Source organism: Ictalurus furcatus, chromosome 2 (assembly GCF_023375685.1).
Source record: "Ictalurus furcatus strain D&B chromosome 2, Billie_1.0, whole genome shotgun sequence".
NCBI classification, from domain to species: Eukaryota; Metazoa; Chordata; class Actinopteri; order Siluriformes; family Ictaluridae; genus Ictalurus; species Ictalurus furcatus.
In genome coordinates, this window is record NC_071256.1 from 6,830,730 (window position 1) to 6,857,279 (window position 26,550).

At 38.4% G+C, this 26,550-nt stretch overlaps 1 protein-coding gene across 7 annotated transcripts in view; it reads right to left on the reverse strand.

The window, feature by feature from the left end:
* snx14 (sorting nexin 14) overlaps nt 1–22,572 on the reverse strand; it is a 39,871-nt gene extending 17,299 nt beyond the window's left edge. For 4 of the 7 annotated variants that reach the window (XM_053645753.1, XM_053645734.1, XM_053645761.1 and 1 more), the window contains exons 1-16: nt 22,440–22,572; nt 18,538–18,680; nt 12,961–13,081; nt 12,764–12,840; nt 11,400–11,478; nt 11,278–11,321; nt 11,048–11,135; nt 10,194–10,278; nt 9,929–10,085; nt 7,790–7,865; nt 5,894–5,938; nt 5,010–5,090; nt 4,220–4,334; nt 3,629–3,784; nt 2,470–2,594; nt 1,721–1,779 (exon numbers count right to left, since the gene is read on the reverse strand). In XM_053645753.1, the coding sequence (XP_053501728.1) occupies nt 1,721–1,779; nt 2,470–2,594; nt 3,629–3,784; nt 4,220–4,334; nt 5,010–5,090; nt 5,894–5,938; nt 7,790–7,865; nt 9,929–10,085; nt 10,194–10,278; nt 11,048–11,135; nt 11,278–11,321; nt 11,400–11,478; nt 12,764–12,840; nt 12,961–13,081; nt 18,538–18,674 (1,445 nt within the window). In that variant the 5' untranslated portion in view covers nt 18,675–18,680; nt 22,440–22,572. Of the gene's footprint in view, nt 1–1,720; nt 1,780–2,469; nt 2,595–3,628; nt 3,785–4,219; nt 4,335–5,009; nt 5,091–5,893; nt 5,939–7,789; nt 7,866–9,928; nt 10,086–10,193; nt 10,279–10,981; nt 11,136–11,277; nt 11,322–11,399; nt 11,479–12,763; nt 12,841–12,960; nt 13,082–18,537; nt 18,681–22,439 lie in introns of those variants that run through there. The other 3 variants (XM_053645743.1, XM_053645726.1, XM_053645770.1) reach the window with 2 other exon arrangements.
* Between the last annotated feature and the right edge of the window lie 3,978 nt (nt 22,573–26,550).

The window sequence follows — 26,550 nt, forward strand, 5'->3', positions numbered from 1 at the left end:
GCTGTGTGTTGAGTTATTTTGAGGGGACAGCAAATTTACACTGTTATACAAGCTGTACACTCACTACTTTACATTGTAGCAAAGTGTCATTTCTTCAGTGTTGTCACATGAAAAGATATAATCAAATATTTTTAAAAATGTGTGGGGTGTACTCACTTTTGTGAGACACTGTATACACAAGCACACACACACACACACACACACACACACACACATATACACACATACAGTGCATCCGGAAAGTATTCACAGCGCTTCACTTTTCCCACATTTTGTTATGTTGCAGCCTTATTCCAATTAAATTCATTATTTTCCTCAAAATTCTATAAACAATACCCCATAATGACAACGTGAAAGAAGTTTGTTTGAAATCTTTGCAAATTTAAAAAATAAAAAACAAAAAAGCACATGTACATAAGTATTCACAGCCTTTGCTCAATACTTTGATGAAGCACCTTTGGCACCAATTACAGCCTCAAGTCTTTTTGAGAATGATGCTACAAGCATGGCACACATATTTTTTGGCAGTTTCCCCCATTCTTCTTAGCAGGACCTCTCAAGCTCCATCAGGTTGGATGGGGAGCGTCGGTGCACAGCCATTTTCAGATCTCTCCAGAGATGTTCGATCGGGTTCAAGTCTGGGCTCTGGCTGGGCCACTCAAGGACATTCACAGAGTTGTCCTGTAGCCACTCCTTCGTTATCTTGGCTGTGTGCTTAGGGTCGTTGTCCTGCTGGAAGATGAACCTCTGCCCCAGTCTGAGGTCCACAGCGCTCTGGAGCAGGTTTTCATCAAGGATGTCTCTGTACGTTGTTGCATTCATCTTTCCCTCGATCCTGACTAGTCTCCCAGTTCCTGCCACTGAAAAACATCCCCACAGCATGATGCTGCACTGTAGGGATGGTATTGGCCAGGTGATGACTGGTGCCTGGTTTCCTCTTGCCATTCAGGCCAAAGAGTTCAATCTTTGTTCAATCTTTGGTCTGAGAGTCCTTCAGGTGCCTTTTGGCAAACTCCAGGTGGGCTGTCATGTGCCTTTTACTGAGGAGTGGCTTCCGTCTGGCCACTCTACCATACAGGCCTGATTGGTGGAGTGCTGCAGAGATGGTTGTTCTTCTGGAAGGTTCTCCTCTCTCCACAGAGACATGCTGGAGCTATGTCAGAGTGACCATCGGGTTTTTGGTCACCTCCCCGACTAAGGCCCTTCTCCTGCTGGTTCCAAACCTTCCATTTACAGATGATGGAGGCCACTGTGCTCATTGGGACCTTCAATGATGCAGAAATCCCAGATCTGTGCCTCGATACAATCCTGTCTCGGAGGTCTACAGACAATTCCTTGGACTTCATGGCTTGGTTTGTGCTCTGACATGCATTGTTAACTGTGGGACCTTATATAGACAGGTGCGTGCCTTTCCAAATCATGTCCAATCAACTGAATTTACCACAGGTGGACTCCAATCAAGTTGTAGAAACATCTCAAGGATGATCAGTGGAAACAGGATTTTTATTTTTAATAAATTTGCAAAGATTTCAAACAAACTTCTTTCATGTTGTCATTATGGGGTATTGTTTGTAGAATTTTGAGGAAAATAATGAATTTAGTCCATTTTGGAATAAGGCTGTAACATAACAAAACGTGGGAAAAGTGAAGCGCTGTGAATACTTTCCAGATGCACTGTATACATACACACACACACACACACATATATATACACACATACCTGTTTAGTTTAGCATTTCTAGGAGGAGATTCTACGCCACACAGCAGGTATCTGAAATACTGGAAAAACAGTGACAGATGGACAATTAAAGAGTGGAAACTATTTATAAGTTTGCGCAATTTTCTCATACAACAGGTGTTGATTCTGAGAAAGAGCAACAGCCAAAACAATTTATCATCATCACTCCCAAAGCACTAGAAATTCACACCCAGGAGTTTACGCGTACATTAGTGACTACCAATGTATAATAGAGGGTGTGGACAGACAACGCTGTACCACAAAGAAAAGAAAGGGACATTTTATAAAAGTTGTTGTGTTGATCCTAGTTAAGCTTGTTGGTGCAGGGAGTGTCATTACTGTTCCAACATTTTATTCTGCATCCACAAGCTGCTCAATCACATTCATAACATACAGAAATCTGATCTGGATGGATCTCTATGGTGTCTACACTTCAGTTACAAGTAGAAAAAAAAAACATTTCTGATCCATGATTTTTTTTTTTATGCTTTAAAGATGATTTAATACACTATAAATGTTTGTGTTGTACCTAGGCATACTATATAATTCTAGGCCTGTCATGATAACTGCTTTTGTTGAATGATATATTGTCCCAGAAATAATTGAAATAAATGATATTATTGACCATTTTATTCCAGTGAAAAAACACCGGTACACTGTAAAATAAACCTTGAAAGGCTTTGTGTAAAATACTGTTCTAATGAAGAAGAAGACGACTCTGTATTGATAACCTCATCACTGTGGCAAAACATCGGAGTGAAGACATTCTCCAGCAAGGACAGGACGTGCTCATAGGCCTCAAAGAGACATCGCATCTTCTGCAGTTTCACTACTCCTGGGTACGGTCCCTCCGCAACTACATAGAGAAAATAGACAGAGCACGGGAAAAGAGGGGAAAAAAATAAGGCAAAAAATGAAAAGAGTGACAGAAGACAACAAACAAGAGGAATCGACAGTGACTGAGTGAGTGAGCATATGTAGATGTCAAATTAAATTCATAGAGAACTACAGTTATGTCTTTTCATACTCGTTTTATTTTTCCATTACAGCCTTTAATGATGCCGTGAAAACCTCAGAGAAATATACATGCCATCTTCACCATTCTGGACTGATAACTGTTGTCCACAGCTTCTATATTCTTAACTATAGCTTGTTTGGGGGCGGGGCTCATAATCACAGATTTGCGTTCACTATGAAGGAATTCCTTCCGAACCGTAAGTATCATTTTTGGTGTGTAAAATGATCGGTATTTCATCGGTTCATCCCTTTGCTGCTTTTCACTCAAGCAGTGCAGAACAGTGCATTTTTCATCATGCAGGAATAATAAACGAGGAACTGTTCTCGTAAATGATTGTGAACGGTTAGTTAATGACAATGCTCCTGTCCTTTCAAAGGATGCTTTTATACATCAACAACTATAACAACTCTTTCCCTGGAAGTTTCATGAGAAACAGGAACGGTTAGAAACGGAAACTAATGAGGCAAATTGCACCCAATCACGTGAATCGGTTGGTTCCAACCACACAGTAGCTACAATTTCTGAGATTTTGCCATGACACACCTGAGAGCTTGAAAGCATGTGATTATATTATGTAATAGAAATCTGGCAGCAAGGAACAGAGTGTAATATGACTGTGAGGAAAAACACTACTCATATGACAGACTGGGTGCCAGATCAGAAATGAAAACTAATGAGGTTATTGAGTAACATCACGATCATCAAAGCGCAGACTAAAAGAATATCTTTTTGCAAGAATGGTGTTCATCCTTCGTGTTCAGTTCCAGAGACTTGCAGGAACTATATTCCACTGAAGCTGTTCTGGGAGAAACAATTAATCATGTCGTGTTATTTAAGCATATCAATTTAAAACCGCGTATAGATGCACTCACTGTTGCGGATTTCCTCGATGATGAAGGGGTCGAAGCTGATCTTGTCGATGCTCTCCTCCAGGCAATAGGTCACATAGATCTTCTGTACCTCGCCATGCAGGGAGCGCATCTCAGAATCACTCAGCTCCGGACACAAGATCTTATCGTTGAACTCCTCTACACACACACACAAACACACAACAAATAAATATTGTTATGAAAATATTAATCAAAACCTACAAATTAAGAGCGATACATTGTGCACAATTAGCATGGTCTTTATATAACATACTGCAACTTCGGATTCTGAAGCTTGTGGCCAGAGAAGTGTATAATAAGTATCTCAGTGGGCCTTTGTGGTGGAGTATCCGAAGCTGAGGCTATCCTCGATTTAAACACAGAAACGTATGTGGTTTGTGCATATGTGTGTTGAGATGTTGGGTAGATACTCACACAGTCACACTGGAGCTAAAGGTGATCCCAAAGTTGTAATGCCTAAATCTCCATATCGTTAACCACTAGACCGACACACTCATTTCTGTTTTTACTGCACTTCCCTTCCAAAGCGTACACTCACACTTAGGATGTCGGACATTATGCGTACACACTCACCCACAGCAAGGCAGAACTGCAGCACATGCACGGCTCCCTCCTGTTTGAGGAAACTCATAAAGCGGAACAACAGATCCTGCTGCTCACGGATCTCCTTCAGGTCCAGCTTCAGCACCTAACACACACAGGTCATAAATTTGCCTACACCTTGTTATTATTTTGTATTTTGGAAGCATGTAAATATCTTATGTAGTTCTGAGGGGCAGTAATACAGTAAATGAAAAAAAAACAAAGTTTTTTTTAATCAAAATAACAATTTACACCGATCATCCAGTTCAAAAGTTTACACCCGCCCCCCCCGGCTCTTAACGTATCGTGTTGCCTTCTTGAGCATCAGTGAACGTTTGCACCTTTTGTAATAGTTGTGTATGAGTCCTCAGTGTGAAAAGATGGATCTGAACATCATATAGTCGCTGTTGGAAAGGGCTCAAATATGCAGATGATGCTGGAAAAGTAAAGAATGTGCAGGACCTGGAGGATTTTTCTGAAGAACAGTGGGTAGTTTAACTGCTCAGGACAAACAAGGGACTCATGAACAACTCTCACAAAACATAAAAACAGTCGTTGATCATCCAGGTAACGACACACAGTATTAAAAATCAAGCGTGTGTAAACTTTTGAACTGGTTCATTTGTGTAAATTCAGTTATTATTGTGTCTTGTGGACTATATGTACACATCTGTTATGTGAAATAGCTTACTCAGGGAAGGACTAAATAAAAATCTAACCACTGATGTCACTAAATACCCCAGATATACATTTCAAGGACTTGCTATCTCGCTGGACTTACAGAGGGATGTTTGTTGCGCGAGTCTGCATATTTCTGTAGGAAGGGCACCAGGGCAGATGGAGGCTCAGTTGCTGGCTCAGGCTAACAACGAAACAAGACAAAAGACTCACAGATGAGAAGCTCATTTCTATAGTTAAGCAATATATTGTAAGCGTGACCTGAAGATTTCCCGAAAACCTATGAATTTATGGACGTTGTTCTAGTTCTTCATGTGTCCTTAGTTGTTAATTGTCTGTAACAGAAGCTCTGACAGTAGTTCCAGCTGCAAGGTTTATATTAATGCACTCTTCGTAATAATATATCATCATTTCTATAGTAATATTTTCAAAATGTAATTGTTGTCGAATTGCTGCGACGTAAGAGGAATAAAACACTTCGGGATGCGCTGTGACTGGAAAATAATCAACTTCAGGTTGGCAACAGTAACTCCACATCATTAGATGTACAGTAACTGTCACACCACACCTAAAACAGTACCCAAATGCTTTGCTTCTTACGCAATAACATTTGCTGGTTTCCCGTGTCAGATTCACATAGGGCTTACGTTATATAGCTTATGCTGTAAATCCTTCTCGATATTCAGGCGACAAAGCTAAAACAAACAGCCTCCTCCTCGCTAGGTTTGAATAAATGTTGAGAAATTAATTGCACCTTTTTTGTTATTTATGTAAATCAAGTGTAGATAGGTAGCTAAGCCTGCTATTTATTTAATAAGATGTCATTTGATTTATCAGAACGGAACAAAAACAACTCCAGGTATCTTTAATATATATATATATATATATATATATATATATATATATATATATATACACACACACACACACACATAATCTGAACTAGATCAGCAGGTCTAAGTGTCAGGTAAATCTAAAATCACTCACAGGAGTGTCATCGATGAACAGGAGTACCATGTGGTTCACCGTATCCTGGAAAGGAAGTAGGAAAATAAATTCAATCGCAAATCGTGCACAGTGTATGCACAGTATATTCAATCTCGAATGAATATAAATGGTAGAGATTATGAAGACTACAAAAAATGCAACTAGGGAGGAAAAAAAAGAAATATGTGTCTCATATAGTGGAAGGGATTCAAACTGCCATATGCTCTACATTAGCTTTAATTCTTATAGAGTTCTGTTTCTCATGATGATCTAGACAATAAAGGGAAATTATCAATCTGCACAATGCTGTAAACTGGAATATATTTGGAACGTCTGAACCCGGTTCTCATGTTTCTCATCAGGAAATGTTCATTCAGCCAAGAATAAAATTCACACACTATTCATATTCACACCGAATGTAGTCAAGACAAGTTTAAATGCCTGGAGTTTGCTTCTTTAGTTTCGGCCGATGTAAGCTTATAGCTACCAGATTAGCAGAGCATTGGCTGTAAATATACAAAACCAAACTGTAAGTACTGTATATTCATATAGTCATATATTAGGTGAGTGACACCACACCATGACCCCAGCTTCAGGAAGGAACCACTGCTACTGTTTTTAGCTGGGTAACATTGTTTAATAGATACATACATGCCTTACGGTGTCATGAGCAATAAATAACCTTGAGGTAAATGTGTGATGATTTAGACATGTAGTCTACATAAGGCATGTTACATTTTAATAGAAACGTTCCTACGTATCAGCTACGTTAGCCTCGTTGCTCCATTAAAAGAAAACAACGTTCCAACATCAAAACCTTTGCCTGATGAGCGATCAGCGCAGGTTTGTTTTGACAAAGACGAATTTCGTTATACTGTCGGTCAATTGTGCAAATTCGTGACACTTTTGCTGTGTGTGTGGGAGATCTTTACCAAATGGGAGACAATCTGTAAATTCCTGTTCCATATTATTAATGTTTGCACCACAGTGTTTTTTATGTATATATACAAATATGTTTTTCCATGTGTTATTGTTTCTATAGCAACAAGTAGCACTTGGGACTTGCATGGCAGATATGCCACATAAATCAATTTTAAAAGCTGATATGTTGAAGTTATCTTTGAGGAGATGTTTACATAACATTTATGGAAGGAGTCTCCAGAGTCAGAACTTTGTAACAGTTAGAGGTAAAGCTGTATTCTTTTATGTCTTCCGCCATGTAAAAGTCTTCGGGGCGGACGACTTTGTGCTTTGTGGTTCCTTTGATGACATGACAAGTGGAGTTGTTTTATTTAAACTTACAAACAAAGAGGCTGGTGAGGGAGGTTGACTGTTTATAGTTATTATAATGTGAGCGATAACAGGATTTAACTTCTTTTGCGGACATTCCACAATGTTAAATGTAACTATAAAGGGATAAAAAGTAATGGGTCGTTATTGTTAACAATATCAAGTTGCTGAGGTATAAGAGGAAAGAAACACTTTGGGACATGATGTTTAGAGTGATAATAGTAACTCTTCTTTGCTTTGAGCCACATCAAACATGATTAATTTCCTATAACAGCATGTCTCCAAATATTTTATTCCTTACAAATTGCATTATTTAGTTCATTACTTTCGCTGGGCACTGACTGACAGTTCAGATGAAGCCCTTGAGTCAAAACTGCTATTCTCCAGAAACATAATTCCTCCTTTCATAATTTCTTCTTTTTCTTTATACATTTTATACGTTTCTTGTTTGTTGTGAAGGTTATCATTTAGCGTCTGGTCACAGAAGCGGATTGCATATACCACAGAGGAGTTCATTCGAAGCAAACTTTTTCAGGTGGATTGGAGTCTTGGTGCAAAAGCACAAGTGTGAAAACACTTTGTTTAGATGCGCCCTTCTTTACGTACCGGGTCGGCCATGAAGTCCATGGTTGGGAGAAACACAGAGCCGGTCATGACTTCTCGAATCAGCAGAGACAGAGATCTAAAAGTGGAACAGCACAGAATAACGTTTCATCACAGATCCCTCTAACATTTCTTGAACAGTCATTACAGTTTACACATAAAACTCACTGCTGACAGGAGCAACTGTCTCAGCTCATAATAATAATAATAATAATAATAATAATAATAATAATAATGAGTCTTTATTGGTCACATATACAGAAGAGCACAGTGAAATTCTTTTCTTTGCATACCGCAGCCTATAAGGAAGCTGGGGTCAGAGCTTAGGGTCAGCCATGATACAGCGCCCCCTGGAGCAGAGAGGGTTAAAGGCCTTGCTCAAGGGCCCAACAGTGGCAGCTTGGCAGTGCTGGGGCTAGTAACCCAGCGCCTTAACCGCTAAGCCACCACTGCCCCAGCTGTGACACATAATATCCAGCTGATGCAGATTGCTGGTGTGAAAATGAGGGCTGACATTTTAAAAAGCAGGATGCTGACTCAAAAACAAAAAATAAAAGCACTAGTGAACACACACACACAAACATCTTTTGCTTATAAAGATTCACATGTCATTCTATAATTGAAATATGGTCAGTGTTTTCTGTGTGTAAGAAAAATAAAACACTTAAAGTCCCCATGAAGAGCCTTAAAACATGCAGCGTTATTCGACGTGTCGACGTAATTTCCACTTAATCAGGAAGTCAGGGCGAGACGTATAGAGTAGCCCCTCCCCATTTTTAAACAGAAAATGGCGTTCAGTTTACCTCACAACCCGGCTAAACCGTTGTAATGTTGGGGGCAGGACACTTCAGATTCTAGACAGCATTTGATTGGACAGAAAATCTGATGTGAAGCCGAAGTACAGAATGATGTCATCAAAACTACTGATCCTTATTGGCAGTAGAGAGAGACTGTAAATTTTATATGCATATATCTTCCATCCATCCATCCATCCATCTTCTACCGCTTACTCCTTTTCAGGGTCACGGGGAACCTGGAGCCTATCCCAGGGAGCATCAGGCACAAGGCGGGGTACACCCTGGACAGGGTGCCAGTCCATCGAAGGGCACAATCACATACACATTCACACACCCATTCATACACTACGGACACTTTAGACACTCCAATCAGCCTACCATGCATGTCTTTGGACTGGGGGAGGAAACCGGAGTACCCAGAGGAAACCCCGGCAGCATGGTGAGAACATGCAAACTCCGCACACACAGGGCCACGGTGGGAATCGAACGCCCGAGGCAAACGTGCTACCAACTAAGCCACCGTGCGCCCTATGCATATATTAAAGATATCCTGACATATTCATACTAAAAGCTACAAAACTTTGATTTTGTTTTCATGGGGACTTTAAGCACATATTTTTTATAATAACTTCCTGTCAGACTGCATCACATCACCCAGTCATTGATCTTTGTCCTATTACAGTTTAATTCCTTCCTGATATCACTTATGTACTTCCTGGATTTAAAAAAAAAAGTTGAATACTTGAGAAGAAAGCAAAAACTGACCTAAGGGCTTTAGGACAGTGTCAAATGTCCTCACACTCACACGATAGTCAAGAATGAACAATATACAGATGTATATACACATGTTTTTACAGATTACATAAAAAAAGAAAAAAAAGAAGCAAACATATTTCGTTGTGGTTACCGAGGTTTAAGTATGAATTAGCTTTAGACAACAGATGTCAGTCGCAGGTGTGTATGTGTGTGTATGCGGTGGGGATTCGAGCCGCCTGTTTTTAAGTGAACCTGTTGTATAGCACAAAAGAAAAACACACACTATTTCAGAATTGTCTTGGCTGAGGTAGAAAAATTCTTGGCTTGGTGATGGAGAGGATGCAAAAAGAGTGACAGAAGCATATTATCAGCATGAATGATGTGTCTCTGGAGCTCTTTGCAGCACATTATCGCCTCTTCAGAATGTTCACAAAACACTATTTAAAGGAAATAAACAACATTTCACATTGTGCTAACTTTCAGGAGTTTATGTACAATGTGTGAAATGTTTGGGGGGAAGAAACCTCGTTCGAGTGCCGTGTGTGTGCGCGTGCGTGTGTGCGTGTGTGCGCGTGTATGTGTTCTGCACCTGCAGTCAGTAGCTTTAGGAGGCATGACATATGGAAAGAGCATCTCTGTGAGCTTCCGTAAGTAGAGCAGCTCATCTCGTCGACTGCGTAGAGCCACGTGCAGATCTGCGCCGTACTCCTCTAGCGCCACCCGCTGCAGGGGCCGGTTTTTATCCACTGTCCACACACGCACACAAAAACCCAACTCATCACTAACATCGTTATTAGAAAATACAAACATGTTACCATATTATATTTATATTTACACTAAGTCACATGACTGACCTTTTTGCTGTGCTTTGGCAGCAATCTCTATGTGCTTCATGGCTGCTTTCATCATTTTGCCAGTGACGGCTGATGGAACGTTCACCTGGACAGAAATGAAAGAAAATCACAAGAAATTAACTTTTATCATGTAATAAGAACTGTATATAGCCAGAACAATAAAGAAACGCATTACAAAATTGAAAGATTTTACGAAATATATTAAATAATTCTTTCTTCCTCTCACTTTTTCTTAATTATTATACAAAATGTATTTACAAATAACTGGTATGTTGTTATATGCTCTGTTGTTACATTATGACCACTGCTTATGACATTTATTTTCATATAATAATTATTCATTGTGTAATATTTTGCATTAAGGTTCGTTTAACGAACACTACAGTACTTAACAGATTAACAAGGCGCTAACACACTTATTAATTGATGTCAAACTAAACTTAGCTGCATGTTTATTTCACCCCTAACTAAACAAATCCACATTAGTAATTACATTCCTACAGGAGTACTACAAATGGTTATAATTAGTTGAATTAAATATTGGCACCCAGCATCACATACATTTTACACTGCAAAATCAAAATCGTCATCACGAGCATTAATTACTTAACATTAGTTGTGGTTTATTTAAAGTTAATGTAACCAATATCATTACTACTTGATTTTATTTAACATTCATATATATTACGCTATTATTGTTACATTATTAACATAATTATGTTTTTAGTTGTTTTTATTGAAAGAAGTCTAATGAATTTACCTAATTTAATGAATTGTAATGAATTTACCTAATTTAATGAATTGATAGGACATCTCATTTTCTGAAGCATCATTTCACAGAACCTGCTGCTCACCTTCTGGACTCGCCGAACCAGAACGGAGGCGAAAAAACGAAACGTCTGCCTGAGTTCGTCCACACACACCTCATCATCTGTAATATCCCTGAACAACACAAAATCCCGACACAGGTTAACTACAGAGGAGGCAGTAGCCCAGCGATCACACAAAAACACTGCTAAACATGTGGAAAAGATTCCCTCTCCAGGGAAAAATACAGAACAGTGAATATTTGATTGTGTCGTACCTGTACCACGGATACACAAAGTTCTCTAGGACCAACTCCAACACCTGGACACCAGGACAAGATTTTATCAGTACTCATTACAGTGCTGAATGAATGGACCTAGAAGTGGGTAGAGGGCATACCTCTCCGATGGAAGCGTCCACCTTCGAGTGCACCTTCAAACCTAACCATGGCTGGTAGTTTTCCAGAAGAAGAGCTGGTCTATAGATAAAAGTAATTAAAGGGCATTGTGTTGTTATTATTATTATTATTATTATTATTATTAGTGATATCGTGATACTTTGAAACATAGAATGTTAGAAATTTACTAAGAAATGTCAACATATGTACATTTTGCCCTAATACATATATTTAACAAATACATTGTTGTATATCATGATGCATATAATTAATTTGAAATACATGAATTAGAATAGACACCTCTAAAATGTCATTAATTGTAGTTCTTGATAGTTTTAAAATGAATACTGAATGAGAACATAACACTCAAAGTAAAATGTTGCTGAACTTTATTACAGAAATAAACAGTACTGACTGTACCATGAAAATGCACTAGACTTTTTTTAATGAAATATATATATAAATATTAATATATATTAACTATTAATAAACATAAAAATAAATAAAATCCAAACTGAACCAAAAAAATAACACTCCAAATAACAAATGAAAATAGAGACGTGTAAAATGAATCAAAAACACTTGAAATAATGCAACAAAATTTGCCAACATCAGCAGTTTTTATTTTGCCTCTAGAGGCCGCTCTCGTACTGTACAAGCAGACAGCGGAACCTTCTCAGCCACTCCTGCAATGGACGCAACTGGGAAGAACTATCAGTGTGGATTTTTGTCGATGACTGATGTTTCAGCAGTCCGTTATCAGTGCCGATTAATCGGCAAAACCGATCAATCGGTCAACCTCTAGTGCATGTTTTTCTTGTGTGTAATGATGTGTGTATATTTAAAACTACTCCAGACCTTGTGTACGCCCAAATCCTTAGTGGTAGAAAAGTGTAATCAAGGTAAACTGATTACATCACACTTACTGTCAATCATATCAGTGTAATCACTCATATCGGTGCTCATAACAAAGACTGATCAAGATGATACATTGCCTGAAGATTTGCCAAAAAAAAACAAAACTGTTTTTAAGAAGCGCAAGAAACTCTTGAAGAGTGGCTCATCAGTTGATTTTTAAAAACTGCATCAGTGCAGTTCTAGGGTTTTTAGGCTTTTTAGGCTTTATCAAAGAGAAACTGTTTACCATATATGGCAGTTTAAGGGCGTTTCTTTATGCAAATGAGCGTGGCAGGGCAGTGCAAGAGCAGAGCAATTTGGAAGGTGTGGGATTTATCAACTTTCACGGGGTACACACTTGTAGAACGTGCATCACTTTTATCTTACTGCGTAACAGGTCTGTATTAAATGAATAAACAGAAATGTTCACCGCTGCTCTGTGCTTGAACAACAACGTGTAATACTCTACCTGTGTCGTTTGCACTTGTTCTTCCCACAAACTGCACAACTGTGGCCCTGTGGGAAGAGCTCCTGCTGCTCCTGCTGCTGTGTCACACACACACACACACACACACACACACACAGAGAGAGAGAAAGACAGTAACAGGTCAATTTTCCCAATGTTTCTCCATAACGAGGAATGAACTTCTAAACGCAGGCTCTTACTTTATCCTTAGTCGTTATGGAAATCAGGACGTTTGGCACCAGGCTGTCGGGACTCAGCGAGCAGTAGAAGGTGATTGCTCCAGCCAGGAAAAACCAAAATATCAACAGGACATGGATATATCTACAGAGGAAAGGAGAATTTGTAAAACTTATTAACAGTCTATAAATTAATATAAATAATTATTCACTGTATTTCAAGTCATTAAAGTTAGTATGTAAGGAATGAAACACTTGGGGGACATGCTGTTACAGGAAAATAATCAATGACGATGTGGTGACACAAAATTGGAGTAACTGTTCCCACCCCAATGTTGATTATTTTCCCTATAACAGCACAACCTGCAGGGGCTTATTCCAACAGCAATTTACAAACTACAACTAATTTTATTTATTAAATATGTTTTTTATCTGTTTATAGTTATGGATATATCTAATGTGGACTCCACATGAAAGTTTTTTTTTTTAATCACTCACGTTATAGCAGCTATAGACTCATCGTCCACTTTATTAGGAACACCCGCACATTTATGCAGTTATCCAATCAGCCAACCACGTGGCAGCAGCAAAAGGCTTAATATAATGATACAAATACAGGTCAAGGGCTTCAGCTGATGTTCACATTAAACATCAGAATGGGGAAAAAGTGTGATCTCTGCGACTTTAACCATGGCATGGATGTTGGTACCAGAAGGGCTGGTTTGAGTATTTCATAAACTGCTGACTGGGATATTCACACACCACAGTCTCTAGAGTTTACACAGAATGGTGCGAAAAACAAAAAAAACATTGAGTGGGTGGGTGGAAACGCCTTGTTGATAAGAGAGGTCAGAGGCCAGATTGGTTCAAGTTTCCAGGAAGGATATAGTAACTCAAATAATCACTCTTTCCAACCATGGTGAGCAGAAAAGCATCTCCGCATGCACAAAACATCAAATTTTGAGGTGGATGAGCTACAACAGCAGAAGACCACATTGGGTTCCACTCCTGTCAGCCAAGAACAGGAATCTGAAGCTATAATAGGCACAGACTCACTCAAACTGGACAAGATTACAAAACAAATCACCTGGTGACCTTTTTCCAGACTTCAGCTGTCCAGTTTGGGCGAGTCTGTGCCCATGTGTAGAATTGTTCGCTCACAAATCTCTCTTTTGCAATTTTTTCAGAATGGGGTTTCCCTATCCTGATTTCTTCTGTTTTTGTATAAATGTTGTAATAAATAGTTTTAGATCTTCAAACAAAATACATCATAAAACAAAGGCAACCTGAGTAAACACACAATACAGTTTATGTATTTATTTATTTTATTGAAGCAAAAAAGGTTAGCCAACACCTACCTCTAATGTGAAGAACGAATTGCCCCCTTAAACTTAAAATCCAGTTGTGCCACCTTCAGCAGTAATAACCAAACTCTTCCGATAACTGAGATCAGTCTTTTACTTACTTCTAGGACTGGGACTTTGGATCATATGCTTTTATCCTATGCATTGGATCATTGTCTTGCTGCATAATCACGTTGCGCTTGAGTTTCAACTTACAGACTGAAGATGGGACATTTTCCTTTAGGATTTTCTGGTAAAGAGCAGAATTCATATTTCCCTCATTTCCTGCAAGTTACCCAGGCCCTGAAGCAGCAAAGCATCCCCACACCATCACACTACCACCGCCATGCTTGACTGTAGGTATGATGTTCTTATTGTGGAATTAAGTGTTTGGTTTACATCAGACGTAATGGGACCCCTGTCTTCCAAACAGTTCCACTTTTGACTCATCAATCCACAGAATATTCTCCAAAAGGTTTGAGGATCATCATGGTGTGTTTTGTCAAAATTCAGACTAATGTTCTTCTGGGTTAGAAGCGGTTTTTACCTCGTCACTCTTCCATGGATGCCATTTTTTGACCTTTATTGATGTAAAAGACTCCTGTAGGTCCTCTGATGTTGTCCTTGGCTCTATTGTGACTTCGTGGATGAGTCGCTGCTGTGCTCTTAGAGGAATTTTGGAAGGTTGGCCTCTTCGCTGAACCCCATTATGAATGCAGTTTCATAGATGTGAGGAATTAGTACGTTCGGGGGCAAATATATTTTCACACAGGCACGGTTGGTATTGGATAATTTTTTTGCTTCAATAAATAGCATTATCATTTCTAAACTGTATTTTGTGTTTCCTCAGTTTTCCTTTGTTTTAATTTTTTAATGGATTTTTCAGACATTGTTTTAATTTCTGAAACAATTTAGTATGAGATGTACACAATAACCGAAGAAATCTGTACACACACACACAGCTTGTCATGTTAGTGAAAAATACAAAGCACAAGATCTGCTGTTAGTTGGACAAGTCCATGCTGCAGCGATTGCCATCCTTGTGAAAACGAAGCCAGGGAAACGGGCCATCGACAAGCAAGTTTGGCGTTGTAAGTGTGGATCCAAACCCGCACCGATGAAGAGCTCCAGCGTTACAAGGTGCTAAAATCAGCTGCTAAGCGAGCAGTAGCGGCAGCCAAGACTGATTACTACGACCACGTGTATGAGGAATTGAACACGACGGAAGGAGAAAATAAAATCTACCGCTTGGCCAATGCACGTCATCAAGCCACTCAGGACATCGGCCAAGTCAAGCACATGAAGGATGAAGATCATCGACTCCCCCGAGAACCACCTGCTATCCTCCGTCGATGGAGCGGTTACCTCTCCAAAATCAGAAACGAGGAACTTGACCACCCACTGATCCAAAGTACCAGTCTGGTCTCTGGACCTGTGCCACCAATTACCACCAAGGAGGTCAAAGAAGCGACAAAGAAGAAGAAAAATGGGAAGGCAACCAGCCCAGATGACATCCCAGCTGAGGTGTGGAAGATCCTCGACTGCCAAGGTGCCATGACTCTCACTGCCCTCTTCAATTGAATCATCGACGAAGGTGAGGCTCCAGCAGCTTGAACAACCAGTACCACGGTACCCATCTGGAAGGTCATGGGCGATGTGAACAAATGCTCAAACTATCGGTGAATCCGACTCTTGTGTCACGCCATGAAAATATTTGAATGGATTATCGATGCCAGGCTCCGCAAGATTGTCTCAATCACTCAGAACCAATGTGGCTTTGTCAAAGGGAGTGGAACAACGGACACCATCCACGGTGCTCGCCTGCTTTTGGAAAAGCACCGTGCGAAGACCAAGCCCGTCCACATGGCAAAGGCCTTCGATTGCGTCCCATACGCACTCATCTGGCACGCCCTACAATCCCACAATGTCCCTGAAGCCCAGTGGACCCAACTACTCTACCACAATGTCACCAGCGTGGTTCAATGCAGTGGGAACATCGCCTCCCTTCGCCATCAATGTCGGTGTACATCAAGGATCGGCACTTTCGCCCCTCCTATTCATCCTCTGCATGGACACTGTGACATCTGACCTCCAATCGCCAATGGAATGAACGGTTTGGCGAATTTGGACTTTGATTGAATGTCAAGAAGACAGAATATATTAAATATAGCCCTCAAACTGATGGAACCATCAGCATCAGTGTAGAAAATCTGAAGAAAGTGGAAAAATTCAAGTACCTAAGTTCCCTCATATGCAGCAGTGGAGACCAGATGCTCTTGCCCATGTCAATGACACCTAGATGAAATGGCGCCAGGAGACTGGAATCCTGTGCGATGCCCCAAGCCCCAAGTTAGAGATCTACAAGACAGTGGAGCGCCCAGTCGCCCTCTACGGATTGGAGTGTTGGCCAACGACAGCAAAGCACAAGCAGGCCCCCTACACGTGATGGAAATGCGAGTGCTTCGCTGGTGCCACGGACTAAAACGACTTGACCACGCCATGAACAACAACGTCCGACGATGGCTGGGAGTCGCACCAATCGTGGCAAAAATGTGGGAAGGAAGGCTTAGTTGGTATGGACATGTCGTACGCAGCAAAGAATATGCTGTAACAAGGACAACCATGCAGTAGACCCAAGAAACGATGGATGGATCGAATCAAGGAGGACATGCAACACGTGAATGCCACCCCCGAAGACGCCTTGGATCAATCCAAATGGAGGCAGACGTGCCGACAAGCGGACCCTGCCATAGCGCATGAACAACGCTAGGAAGAAGAAGATAAGATCCGCTGTGTTAGACTTTCCCGTAGCTGAAAAGTTAAAGTGCATTAATATAAACCTGCTGCCATGTACAGAATAACACACAGTGGTGTATGATGCCACCCCAAAGAGGATTATTGTCATATAACAGCACAGCTTGGAGTGTGTTATTCTGTTTATATCACAGCAATTTGTGATGATTGCAATGTTTATTTTCTTGATGAATGAAACATTGAGGAGTTAATAGTTTACGGTTAGATTTAATCTCGTGGAAAGTCTGGGGGATAAATTAGTTACTGTTCTCACTTACATCATAGCTGCAATCAACAGTCGTTCCCTTATCCCCTGCTCTCTCTCCTTCTTTCTTTCTTTTAAAAAACACAGCTTCTCATTTTTACCAAGAAACCAGGAAGTATAAACTCCTCGGTCATGAACATTTTCCTGTGCTGGGAAACTTTGTCTGTTACAAAGCGCTTACACCTGAGAGTCATTCCATGAAGGTTAAAAAAATGTCTCCAAAAAAATTTTTTTTAAAACCTTCACTAAATCCACGATGTTAATTTTATGTGTTAAACAAACAACAACAACTTTTTAAAATTAGTTTATTATTAGTATAGATAAACTCCTCAACTTCCTATCCGCCTTCCGCCATACTTGTTTTCGCTCTGCAAGTGAGCTGCGAATGGGTCGCACACAGAAATACTCCATCAACTATGCTTTATCGTTATTATTGCGGGAAGATGAATTCTTATTGTGGGGAGAATTTCTACCGGTGTATCGCAAACCATAAGATATTGCCCATCCCTATTGTTACGGCCAAAAATGCTTGATTATGCTGCGACTTTTTAAAAAAATTTATGCAACTTGCAGATTTATGTGGGTTTTTTTTGTGCGGAAAAGTACTTGAATTGGCGAAACTGCAATTGCACAAATAGTTTTGCATGGTCTTTCGCAGTGATGTTGGTTGGTAAATGAGACCTTTCATCTGTATTCATGTTTGACGCATGTCAATCGAAGAGGGCATGCACGTTGTGATGACGTCACGTGATGCGTCTTGGCCCAAATGTGCGGAAAATCCACAGTAATTTTGAAAATTGCAAGCCCTTCCGAATATTGCGGAGTTTGCTTGATCTTGCGTTAATTCCTGCTATCGCAAAATCCTGGAGAGACTGTACAGAAACAATAACGTATTAGAACAAGTGTATTAATATTAATCGGTCGTTCATGTTACAGCCGGAACTACTTTTGAGAAGTCAACCGCGCTGTGCTATAAAAAAAAAAATTATGAATCGCGAATTTGAAAGTTTCAATCATTTTAAATAACAAAAGTATACAAAAAAAACATAAATATACAGCAAATGATCAAAATACATTATTATAGAACTGTCTCTGTGTTTCTGTTGGATTATGGGTTTCTGTGTCATTTCAAGCAATCAGTGATTTTAATCAGTACGTACATTTTCAAATGCAGCGTCACACCTTTTTTGTCTCACTCACCTGTTGAGGATTATGGTTGAGGAGAGCATGGAGACAAGCACGAAGCAGATGAACGGGTACTGCCGGGCCACTTCCTTAATCAAGTCCACCTTCAGTCCCCTCCTAAGGGACTCGAGGAAAACTTTAACGCCTGCCATGTGGCTCTGCCAGAACAAAAATAAATAAAAACATCAGGACTTAGCGAATGTCAAAATGTAAAAACATTGTATACCACAGCGCTGTTCTCGAGTCCCAATCTGATTAATCAGAAGGTTACAGAAATTATAGCAAGACAAATCACAGGTTTATGTTAACGCACTTATTCTAATGAGTTGTTTCTATGGTAACACCCTACACAGGATCTAACGTGGCGGACAGTCCATATAACCTACGCCTTATAACGTATGTTATTCAGGAAAGTATAATTGCTGATAAAGTCATGTTTATTCAGCAATTTTTGGACGGAGTCTCCAGTGTCAGTGTTTGGTAACAGTCAGAGGTAAAGCTGTAACAAAGACGGACAGTTTATAACTGCTATAATGAAGGGAAAGACTTTTTCATGGATGTTCCACAACATTAAATATAGCTATAAATGGGTAAAATGTATGACAGCTTTCTTTAATAAATAATGAATTTTAACGTTGACAACAGCTGTGGTATAACAGGAATAAAACACTTCAGGGTGTGCAGTTATTGTGACATATTCAATCCATCAATGCGTGTTTAACAATGAATGAAATTCTTAATAAACAGAACACAGGTAAATGTACACCTAAGTAGTTGTCTAAAATTGATTGTTTCTGTTCTCAGAGCTGTATTTTTCTACAGTAAAAAAAAAAAAAAAAAAGTTTGACATTTATACAGAACTTCCTTCATCCTAAATGAGTCAGAGGGGGAAAAAGCTGTTCAATGTCACTGGACTGTACAAGACTCCGTGCTTGTTTTCGGAGTGAAGATTAAATTGTTTGTTCACAATTTCCTGGTTATTATCCTCTATCCTTTCTCTACCCCAACACACACACACACTTTTGTATTTCTATCAGTGTTGAGTAAGTTACTCAAAAAAAGTAATCCACTACAGATTACTAATTACTACTTTAAAATGATAATTTGCTTACATTACTAATAATGACTTTACTTTCAAGTTACTATCAAACCTACAAAAATACACGACAACGTGAAACTCGTAGTTCTTTCAGTAATTTTAGCACACGTCAATGTATGACATGATCAGAAAAAGTTGTTTTTTTCATAAAACTTGCCTAGGGTGTTGCCACTGTTTGTAGGTCTACCACACTGATAAAATATAAAACTTTTCTAACTAGGCTAGTTTGGTTTTGCTAGCCAAGTGGAAGCACAACTAAGCTCTCATTGTATGAGTTTAGCTGCTACAGTGCCATGCAGAGTACATTATCTTTCCTTATGCTCTGCTCAAATAATGCTCATGTAAACTGGAACTCATATAGACATTTACACACCTCGTTTTCCTGCTCAGAATGAGAGGAAAATAGTGTTTCAGTTTCAACCGCTTTAAAATTTTTTTAATCGGCGTGTATCCATTTTTCCTCACACTGACTGTGAGCTAGCGTTTGGCAGAATTGAGAGACTGTCAGCCAATAAGACACGAGTATTTTAACATATTTTCCTGAAAACCCTGTCTGATTGGTCTCACCTCAGTTCACTGAGGATATAAAATTACAACACTGCTGTCTTCTTTTACTGACGTTCAGTTACGCAGTGACAAACCGTTCCAAGTAGAGAATTAATCAGGGCTACAGCCCCGAATGCCCAAGCCAGGTTACACCCCTAGCAGTCAAGTAAAACATGATTTATTTTAAAAATGCATTTTACTTAATATTGTTTTCTAAACAACAGATTTGTAACGCAAGTAACGTAATTTTATTGACATCAGTAACGAATCAAATTACATCAACTTTAAATGTAATGCGTTACATTACTGCGTTATCAGAAAAAGTAATTAGATTACAATAGTGTGTTATATGCAACTCTGATTTCCATTACTGTGGGATATTTCAGACCACAACCTCAGGACATTTTAAGGTTTTGTTTAAATAAAATCTACAGTTAAAGCCACTTTTCACATAACAACCAAACAAAATGTCCCTTTAAGGATAAATCTGTACTGTGGTCTCCATAAAAAAAAGAGATACACACACATGCACACACACACACAAACACATTTAAAAATAGGTTTCTATATTAGGAGTAAAATTAAATTACACAGTCTGGGTATAATAACTCTACGAGGCAGTATCAGGCTTTTTAGGAAGCTCTGTCTCAGTGTCCAATTACAATGTCGATGAAAGATAAAACCCTCCAGCAGCATTGTGGGTAATGCTGCTAACCAAAGCGTCTTTATTTTTTATAATAACACACTTGCTAAAGGTATGCAAAACTCGTTTTAAAGCCCAAACATATTTTTCACTAGTTGATATGAATTTTCTTATAAGACATGTCAACATCTTTTTTTTTTTTTTAAATTAAAGTTATTAATCAATAGAACTTCAATTGAACACAAATGTTATTCTATTAATATGCTTTTACTAACAGGCTCGTACTTTACACATGTCCACACTCTTCCTCTGGTTTAAAAAAAATTATGGACTGCATTTGCATACTGAATCCTGATTGGCTCTTATATGTTATGACACAATAACCAATTAGCTGTGACATTCAATATAGACTTTTCTGATTATTTTCCAATAAGATTTCCAACTCCCGTTAGAACAACTCCAGCAATGAATACTGCCAGTGTCACGTCTCTTCACCAAACTATTTTCCTTTCAAGCTACTGGAATAACATCATGAAATAATCCTGAGCGCAAACCCCAGAACAACCAAGAAAACTTTTCATCTTACCAGTTGAATCTAATATCAAGCTGCACTGACGGCCATCTAATAACTACAATAAATGTGTCATGTTTACACAATCCAATTAACCTGATTGCAGAATAAAACTTCAGGTGTACGCAAGTCACCAAATAATCAAATTTATACCACAGCAGGTCAAATTCTTGAATCTGATTGGTCAGAATGCGTGCATTATTTAGTACAAGAGCACAAGTAGTAACATTCAACATGAACAGTAGGTTTATATTAATACACACGTTCTAATACGTTATTGCTTCAAGTGATAACCGAGTGATTTCTCAGACATTCCACAACATTAAACATAAACAGATAAAACATGCAATGTTTTGCTCTTTAATTTAAAAAAAAAAAATGTTGTAATATAAGAAGAATAAAACACTTTATTCCACCCGGTCATTAATTATACAACTTTCATTTATGTGTTTGTTTGTTTATTTATTTATTTATTTTTTTAACTCTTAAACCCCACCCATTCCTGGCCATGCTCACTAATATCTGCCCCCAGGATCTACAGTGACCCACAGTGTCTATAAAATGATTGACAGGAGGCACATCCAAACATAAACAAGCTTCCGGACCGGGATTCAGTTTTCCAAACTGCTTTTCTCAGCCATTAGTACACTTGTGCTGAGATCATGGCTTAAACCAGTATTATTTTTATCACGTCCTAAATACCTTCCAGGTTATTTGTACAAGTTAGATATATTTTTAATCGCCTATTGTACCTTTAAATATGATTTACGAACAAAATTCAGAAAGAAAACGACTCTAGAGAAAAGTCAGCTGATTCTCATCAAGCTTTTAGCATGCTAATCCTACAAACAATGCAATCGATGTTGGGGGGGAAAAAGCTGTGAATAGTGTGTGTCATGTTTCTTTATAATGATCTCTAACTGAACAATAATAAAGCAGTTATAAAAGTATTTAATCCACAATCCCATCTCATCACCTATCTGTACATAGCTCGCGCAGACACACAGCTAACCTGGTCATGGACGAAGTTACCGGAAATAGTTACCGGAAATAGTTACCTGCAAAACAGCCGCTTCTTACGAGTTACACAACATTAACAAAATGTTGCTGTGATAAACTATATTCTACATTTTATTTCAACAGTTGGTCAGCTGACAAACTTCGTTTCCAGCAGATTAACGCATTACACAGGTGAAGGCAGAAACATTACTAATACGGAAGTGGTGATATTTTCAAAATAAAAGCTTTCAAGCAAAAAAATGTTTCTTAAAATGGTCTGTTAATTCATATTGTAATATAATAATTTTACAATTTATTTATAAGACTGTATTATGTTGTAAATTATTATATCAATTTCTGCTCTATAAATGCTTCCTGTTCTATACATCAAGGCCAGGAACTTTCCAATTATAATATGACTTCATTCATGTGATGTCATAAAAAGAGGGTGTGGTCATCATAAAAAATTTTTTTTTTTAAAAAAGAAAAGAAATTGAAGCCCAAAATTCTTGGAGTAGGAAAAGTGACATATGGTTTGACAATTCATGAGGTTGTAAAACTGTCATGAGTAATGAAATCCACGTGTAAATATATACAGATGTCTACAGATGTATTACTGTAACTAATTACTCTCTCAAATGACCAGACAGTATTTTTCAGATTCATTCATTTCAGATTAAGTCTTAAAATACAGTAAGTGGGGTGAGGAAAGGTGAAGGAATACAATGGACGAATTGAACACCTCACAATTATGTTTAAATGATGCACTGATGGATTTCGTGTGCATTAAATTGTGCTTTAATTATCAGAGGTAAAGTAAGGAAAGATATAAATAATAAAATTGCCTTGCCTTATCTTTTAGTGGTGTATTCTTTAATGTGTATTTTTATATACATAATCTGTTCATACAAAACTTCAGATTGATTTTGGAAAATATTGACGATATATAATGAATATTGAATATTGAAGAAGTGTTATTGTTGTTACTGCTGTAAGAAATTAATTATAGTATGTATATACAATATAAGAACGTAGCCTATTGATGGAGATTTTTTTCAAATATGATTTACTGATTCCATGAATAGTTAGCACGTTCGCCTCACACCTCCAGGGTCGGGGGTTCGATTCCCACCGTGGCCCTGTGTGTGAGGAATTTGCATGTTCTCCCCGTGCTGCGAGGGTTTCCTCCGGGTACTCCGGTTTCCTCCCCCAGTCCAAAGACATGCATGGTAGGCTGATTGGCATGTCTAAAGTGTCCGTAGTGTATGAATGGGTGTGTGAATGCGTGTGTGTGTGCCCTGCGATGGATTGGCACCCTGTCCAGGGTGTACCCCGCCTTCTGCCTAATGCTCCCTGGGATAGGCTCCAGGTTTCCCCGTGACCCTGAAAAGGATAAGCGGTATAGAAGATGGATGGATGGATGGATTCCATGAATAAGTACATTCCAAATAAACACTGTTTCAGAGATATAACTGAGGATGGAAGTAAAGGCCTAAACCAATACATTCATTTGCATTACATTTACGGCATTATCCAGAGTGACTTACATTTATATCATTCATACAACTGAGCCATTGAGGGTTAAGGACCTTGCTCAAGGGCCCAGCAGTTCAAGACCTTCTGAGCAGTAGTCCAACATCTAAACTACTGAGCTACTACTTCCATAGTCAATCCAAATTAAAATGGATTTCAGTCAGTTTTTTTTAGAATATGATTTATCTAACACATGTAAACAGTCAACATCTTGAGGATTTCAGAAATGTGTTGTGTGCTGGGATTTTGTTTCATTAATGGCAAGAAAGCTTAGAAAACCTGGGACTTCAAAAACCATCCCAATATATCTGAATTCACATGTTTTTAAGCAGCTTATGATCTGATTTAATTTTATTAGCTGTTTTACTTTTTGTCGTTCAACAATTTAATTATCTGTTCAATTGAATTCATTGTTTTTGAAGGCCTCTTTGCTTTACAGACTTTAGAAGTACATTAGACATCTGCGCAGTACTCTACTACCGTACTGTACAAGGTGATAAAATGGAATTACACTATTGAAATAAAATAAAATAATCATCTTTATGCAAATTATTATAATAATGATGTTGTGATATGCACAAAGACGCTCTGTACCATAACACAGGTGATAGTACATACTGTATGTATGTCTGTACTGTTTGAGCTTTATGGCTGCAGTGATGCAATGATTGTCCACTAGGGGGAGGTATAACACTGTCCATTCAGCTTTGGTTTAGCGATTCATTTATTTTGGCAGACTTCGTGTTCTGCACTGTCAGTGATGTACTTTATTCAATAATTTTTAATAACACTAGAGATCATTGTGAACAGCCTTTTTTTTTTATAGTTATGATAGTCCAAATCCCAATTTATTAGAAATTTTAATTAACCTATATCAAAACAGAAGTTGTTTATTTTCTAAGCCACATCTCAGTGATGGAAAAACAGCCATAAACTGTCATATTGACTCTAACTACAATTATAAATGAAACTATTAAAAGTGCTACAATTCTGAATAAACTGAAAAGAGTCACTGGTTGCAAAAAGTTTACGCATCCCTGTGTCGATGTCAGTTGACGATAAATGGTTTCAGATCTGCATACAAAATGTATTATTTGTATGTATTATAAGTGTGTATGTGTATATTATAATATATGTATATATATATTATGTTGTATACACAAAACAAAGACAATTTAAAAGGTGATCGTTTAATTTATTTAAGGAAAGAGGTTACGCAACACCTATATCACCCTTGTGAAAAAGTAATCGCCCCCCACAAAACTCCAGTAACTGCAGATCAGTCTTTCACATCACTGTGGAGGAATTTTGGACCACTCGAATTTTCACTTTCACTTTTTTTGGCAAATGTGAGATGAACCTTTATGTTCCTCTTGGTTAGCAGTGGTTTTCACATTGCAACTCTCTCATGGATACAGTTATTTGCCCAGTCTCTCTACACGTGATCCTATGAGGTGTGTGAGGTCTTCAGTTCCACTGATGGTTTGTCTGGGTTCTTTTCTGACTTCCTGGATGAGCCATCACTGCGCTCTTGGAGAAATTTTCATAGCCCAGACACTTCTGTGAGGATTCACCACTGTTTCAAGTTTGGACATAATGGCTCTCACTGTGGTTCACTGGAGTCCCAGAGCCTTAGACATGGTTTTGTAACCCTTTCCCGACTGATATAACTTTCTTTCTCATCTCTTCCTGAATTTCTTTTGATTGGAGTCTATTTAGCCTACTTCACATTGCAGGAGAGGTTCTATTAACCCTCCTATTATGTTATGGGTCAATTTGACCCATTTCCACATTTGAGATGTCTGAAATACTGCTTAATCTTTTTTGACTTTCCTCATTTAGGGTCATGAACATATATGCAAATATTTCTTATTATGGCTTGTCTCAGACAAGCCATAATAAAGGTTTACTGTTTTAAACTGTTCTTTGCTGTTTTTGTGTGTATTTAATCTGGGAAGGCATTTAGACCCATCGCATAATGGATGGAACTTTTTCCTCCAACATAATAGGAGAGTTAAAGGGATGTTTAGATTAAACAGGGTAGGCAGTAATCAATCCTGTGTGTGTCTTTTCAAATTGAACCCAATTATCAATTTAATTTGAATAATTGGTTGATTGAGTAACTAAGGGAGTAATTAGTTTTTCACACAGGGCCAACTGGTGTTGGATAATATGTTTCCTTCAATAAATATAATGATCATTTAAAAACCTGTGTTTTGTCTTTGTCTTGTACTAAATATTGTTTGAAGGTCTGAAACAATGAAGTGTGACAAATATGCAAAAACAGAAGAAACCAAGTAGGGGTGAATATTTTTCATGGTACTATAAACGTAACCTAGCTGTCTGTGAAATGCTAAATTGTGATTGTAATGAATGGGCTTCTTGTTGTTGTTCTCTGCAAAGTGTTGTGAAGTGTGACTATTTTGTGAGTGTGATATTTTCCCCAAATCATGATGAATGTAGCCTGCCACCTCATTTCTGCTGATTCAATATTACAGATTTGGCTAACAATTAGCAACAATAACTGAAGCTACATTTTTAATGCTGCTGATTCATTATGACTATTTAAATGTTTTCATTTTATCTAAAGTGTAGGATTTTGCCAAGAAGTGACACATGAATGTTTTTAGTAGACTA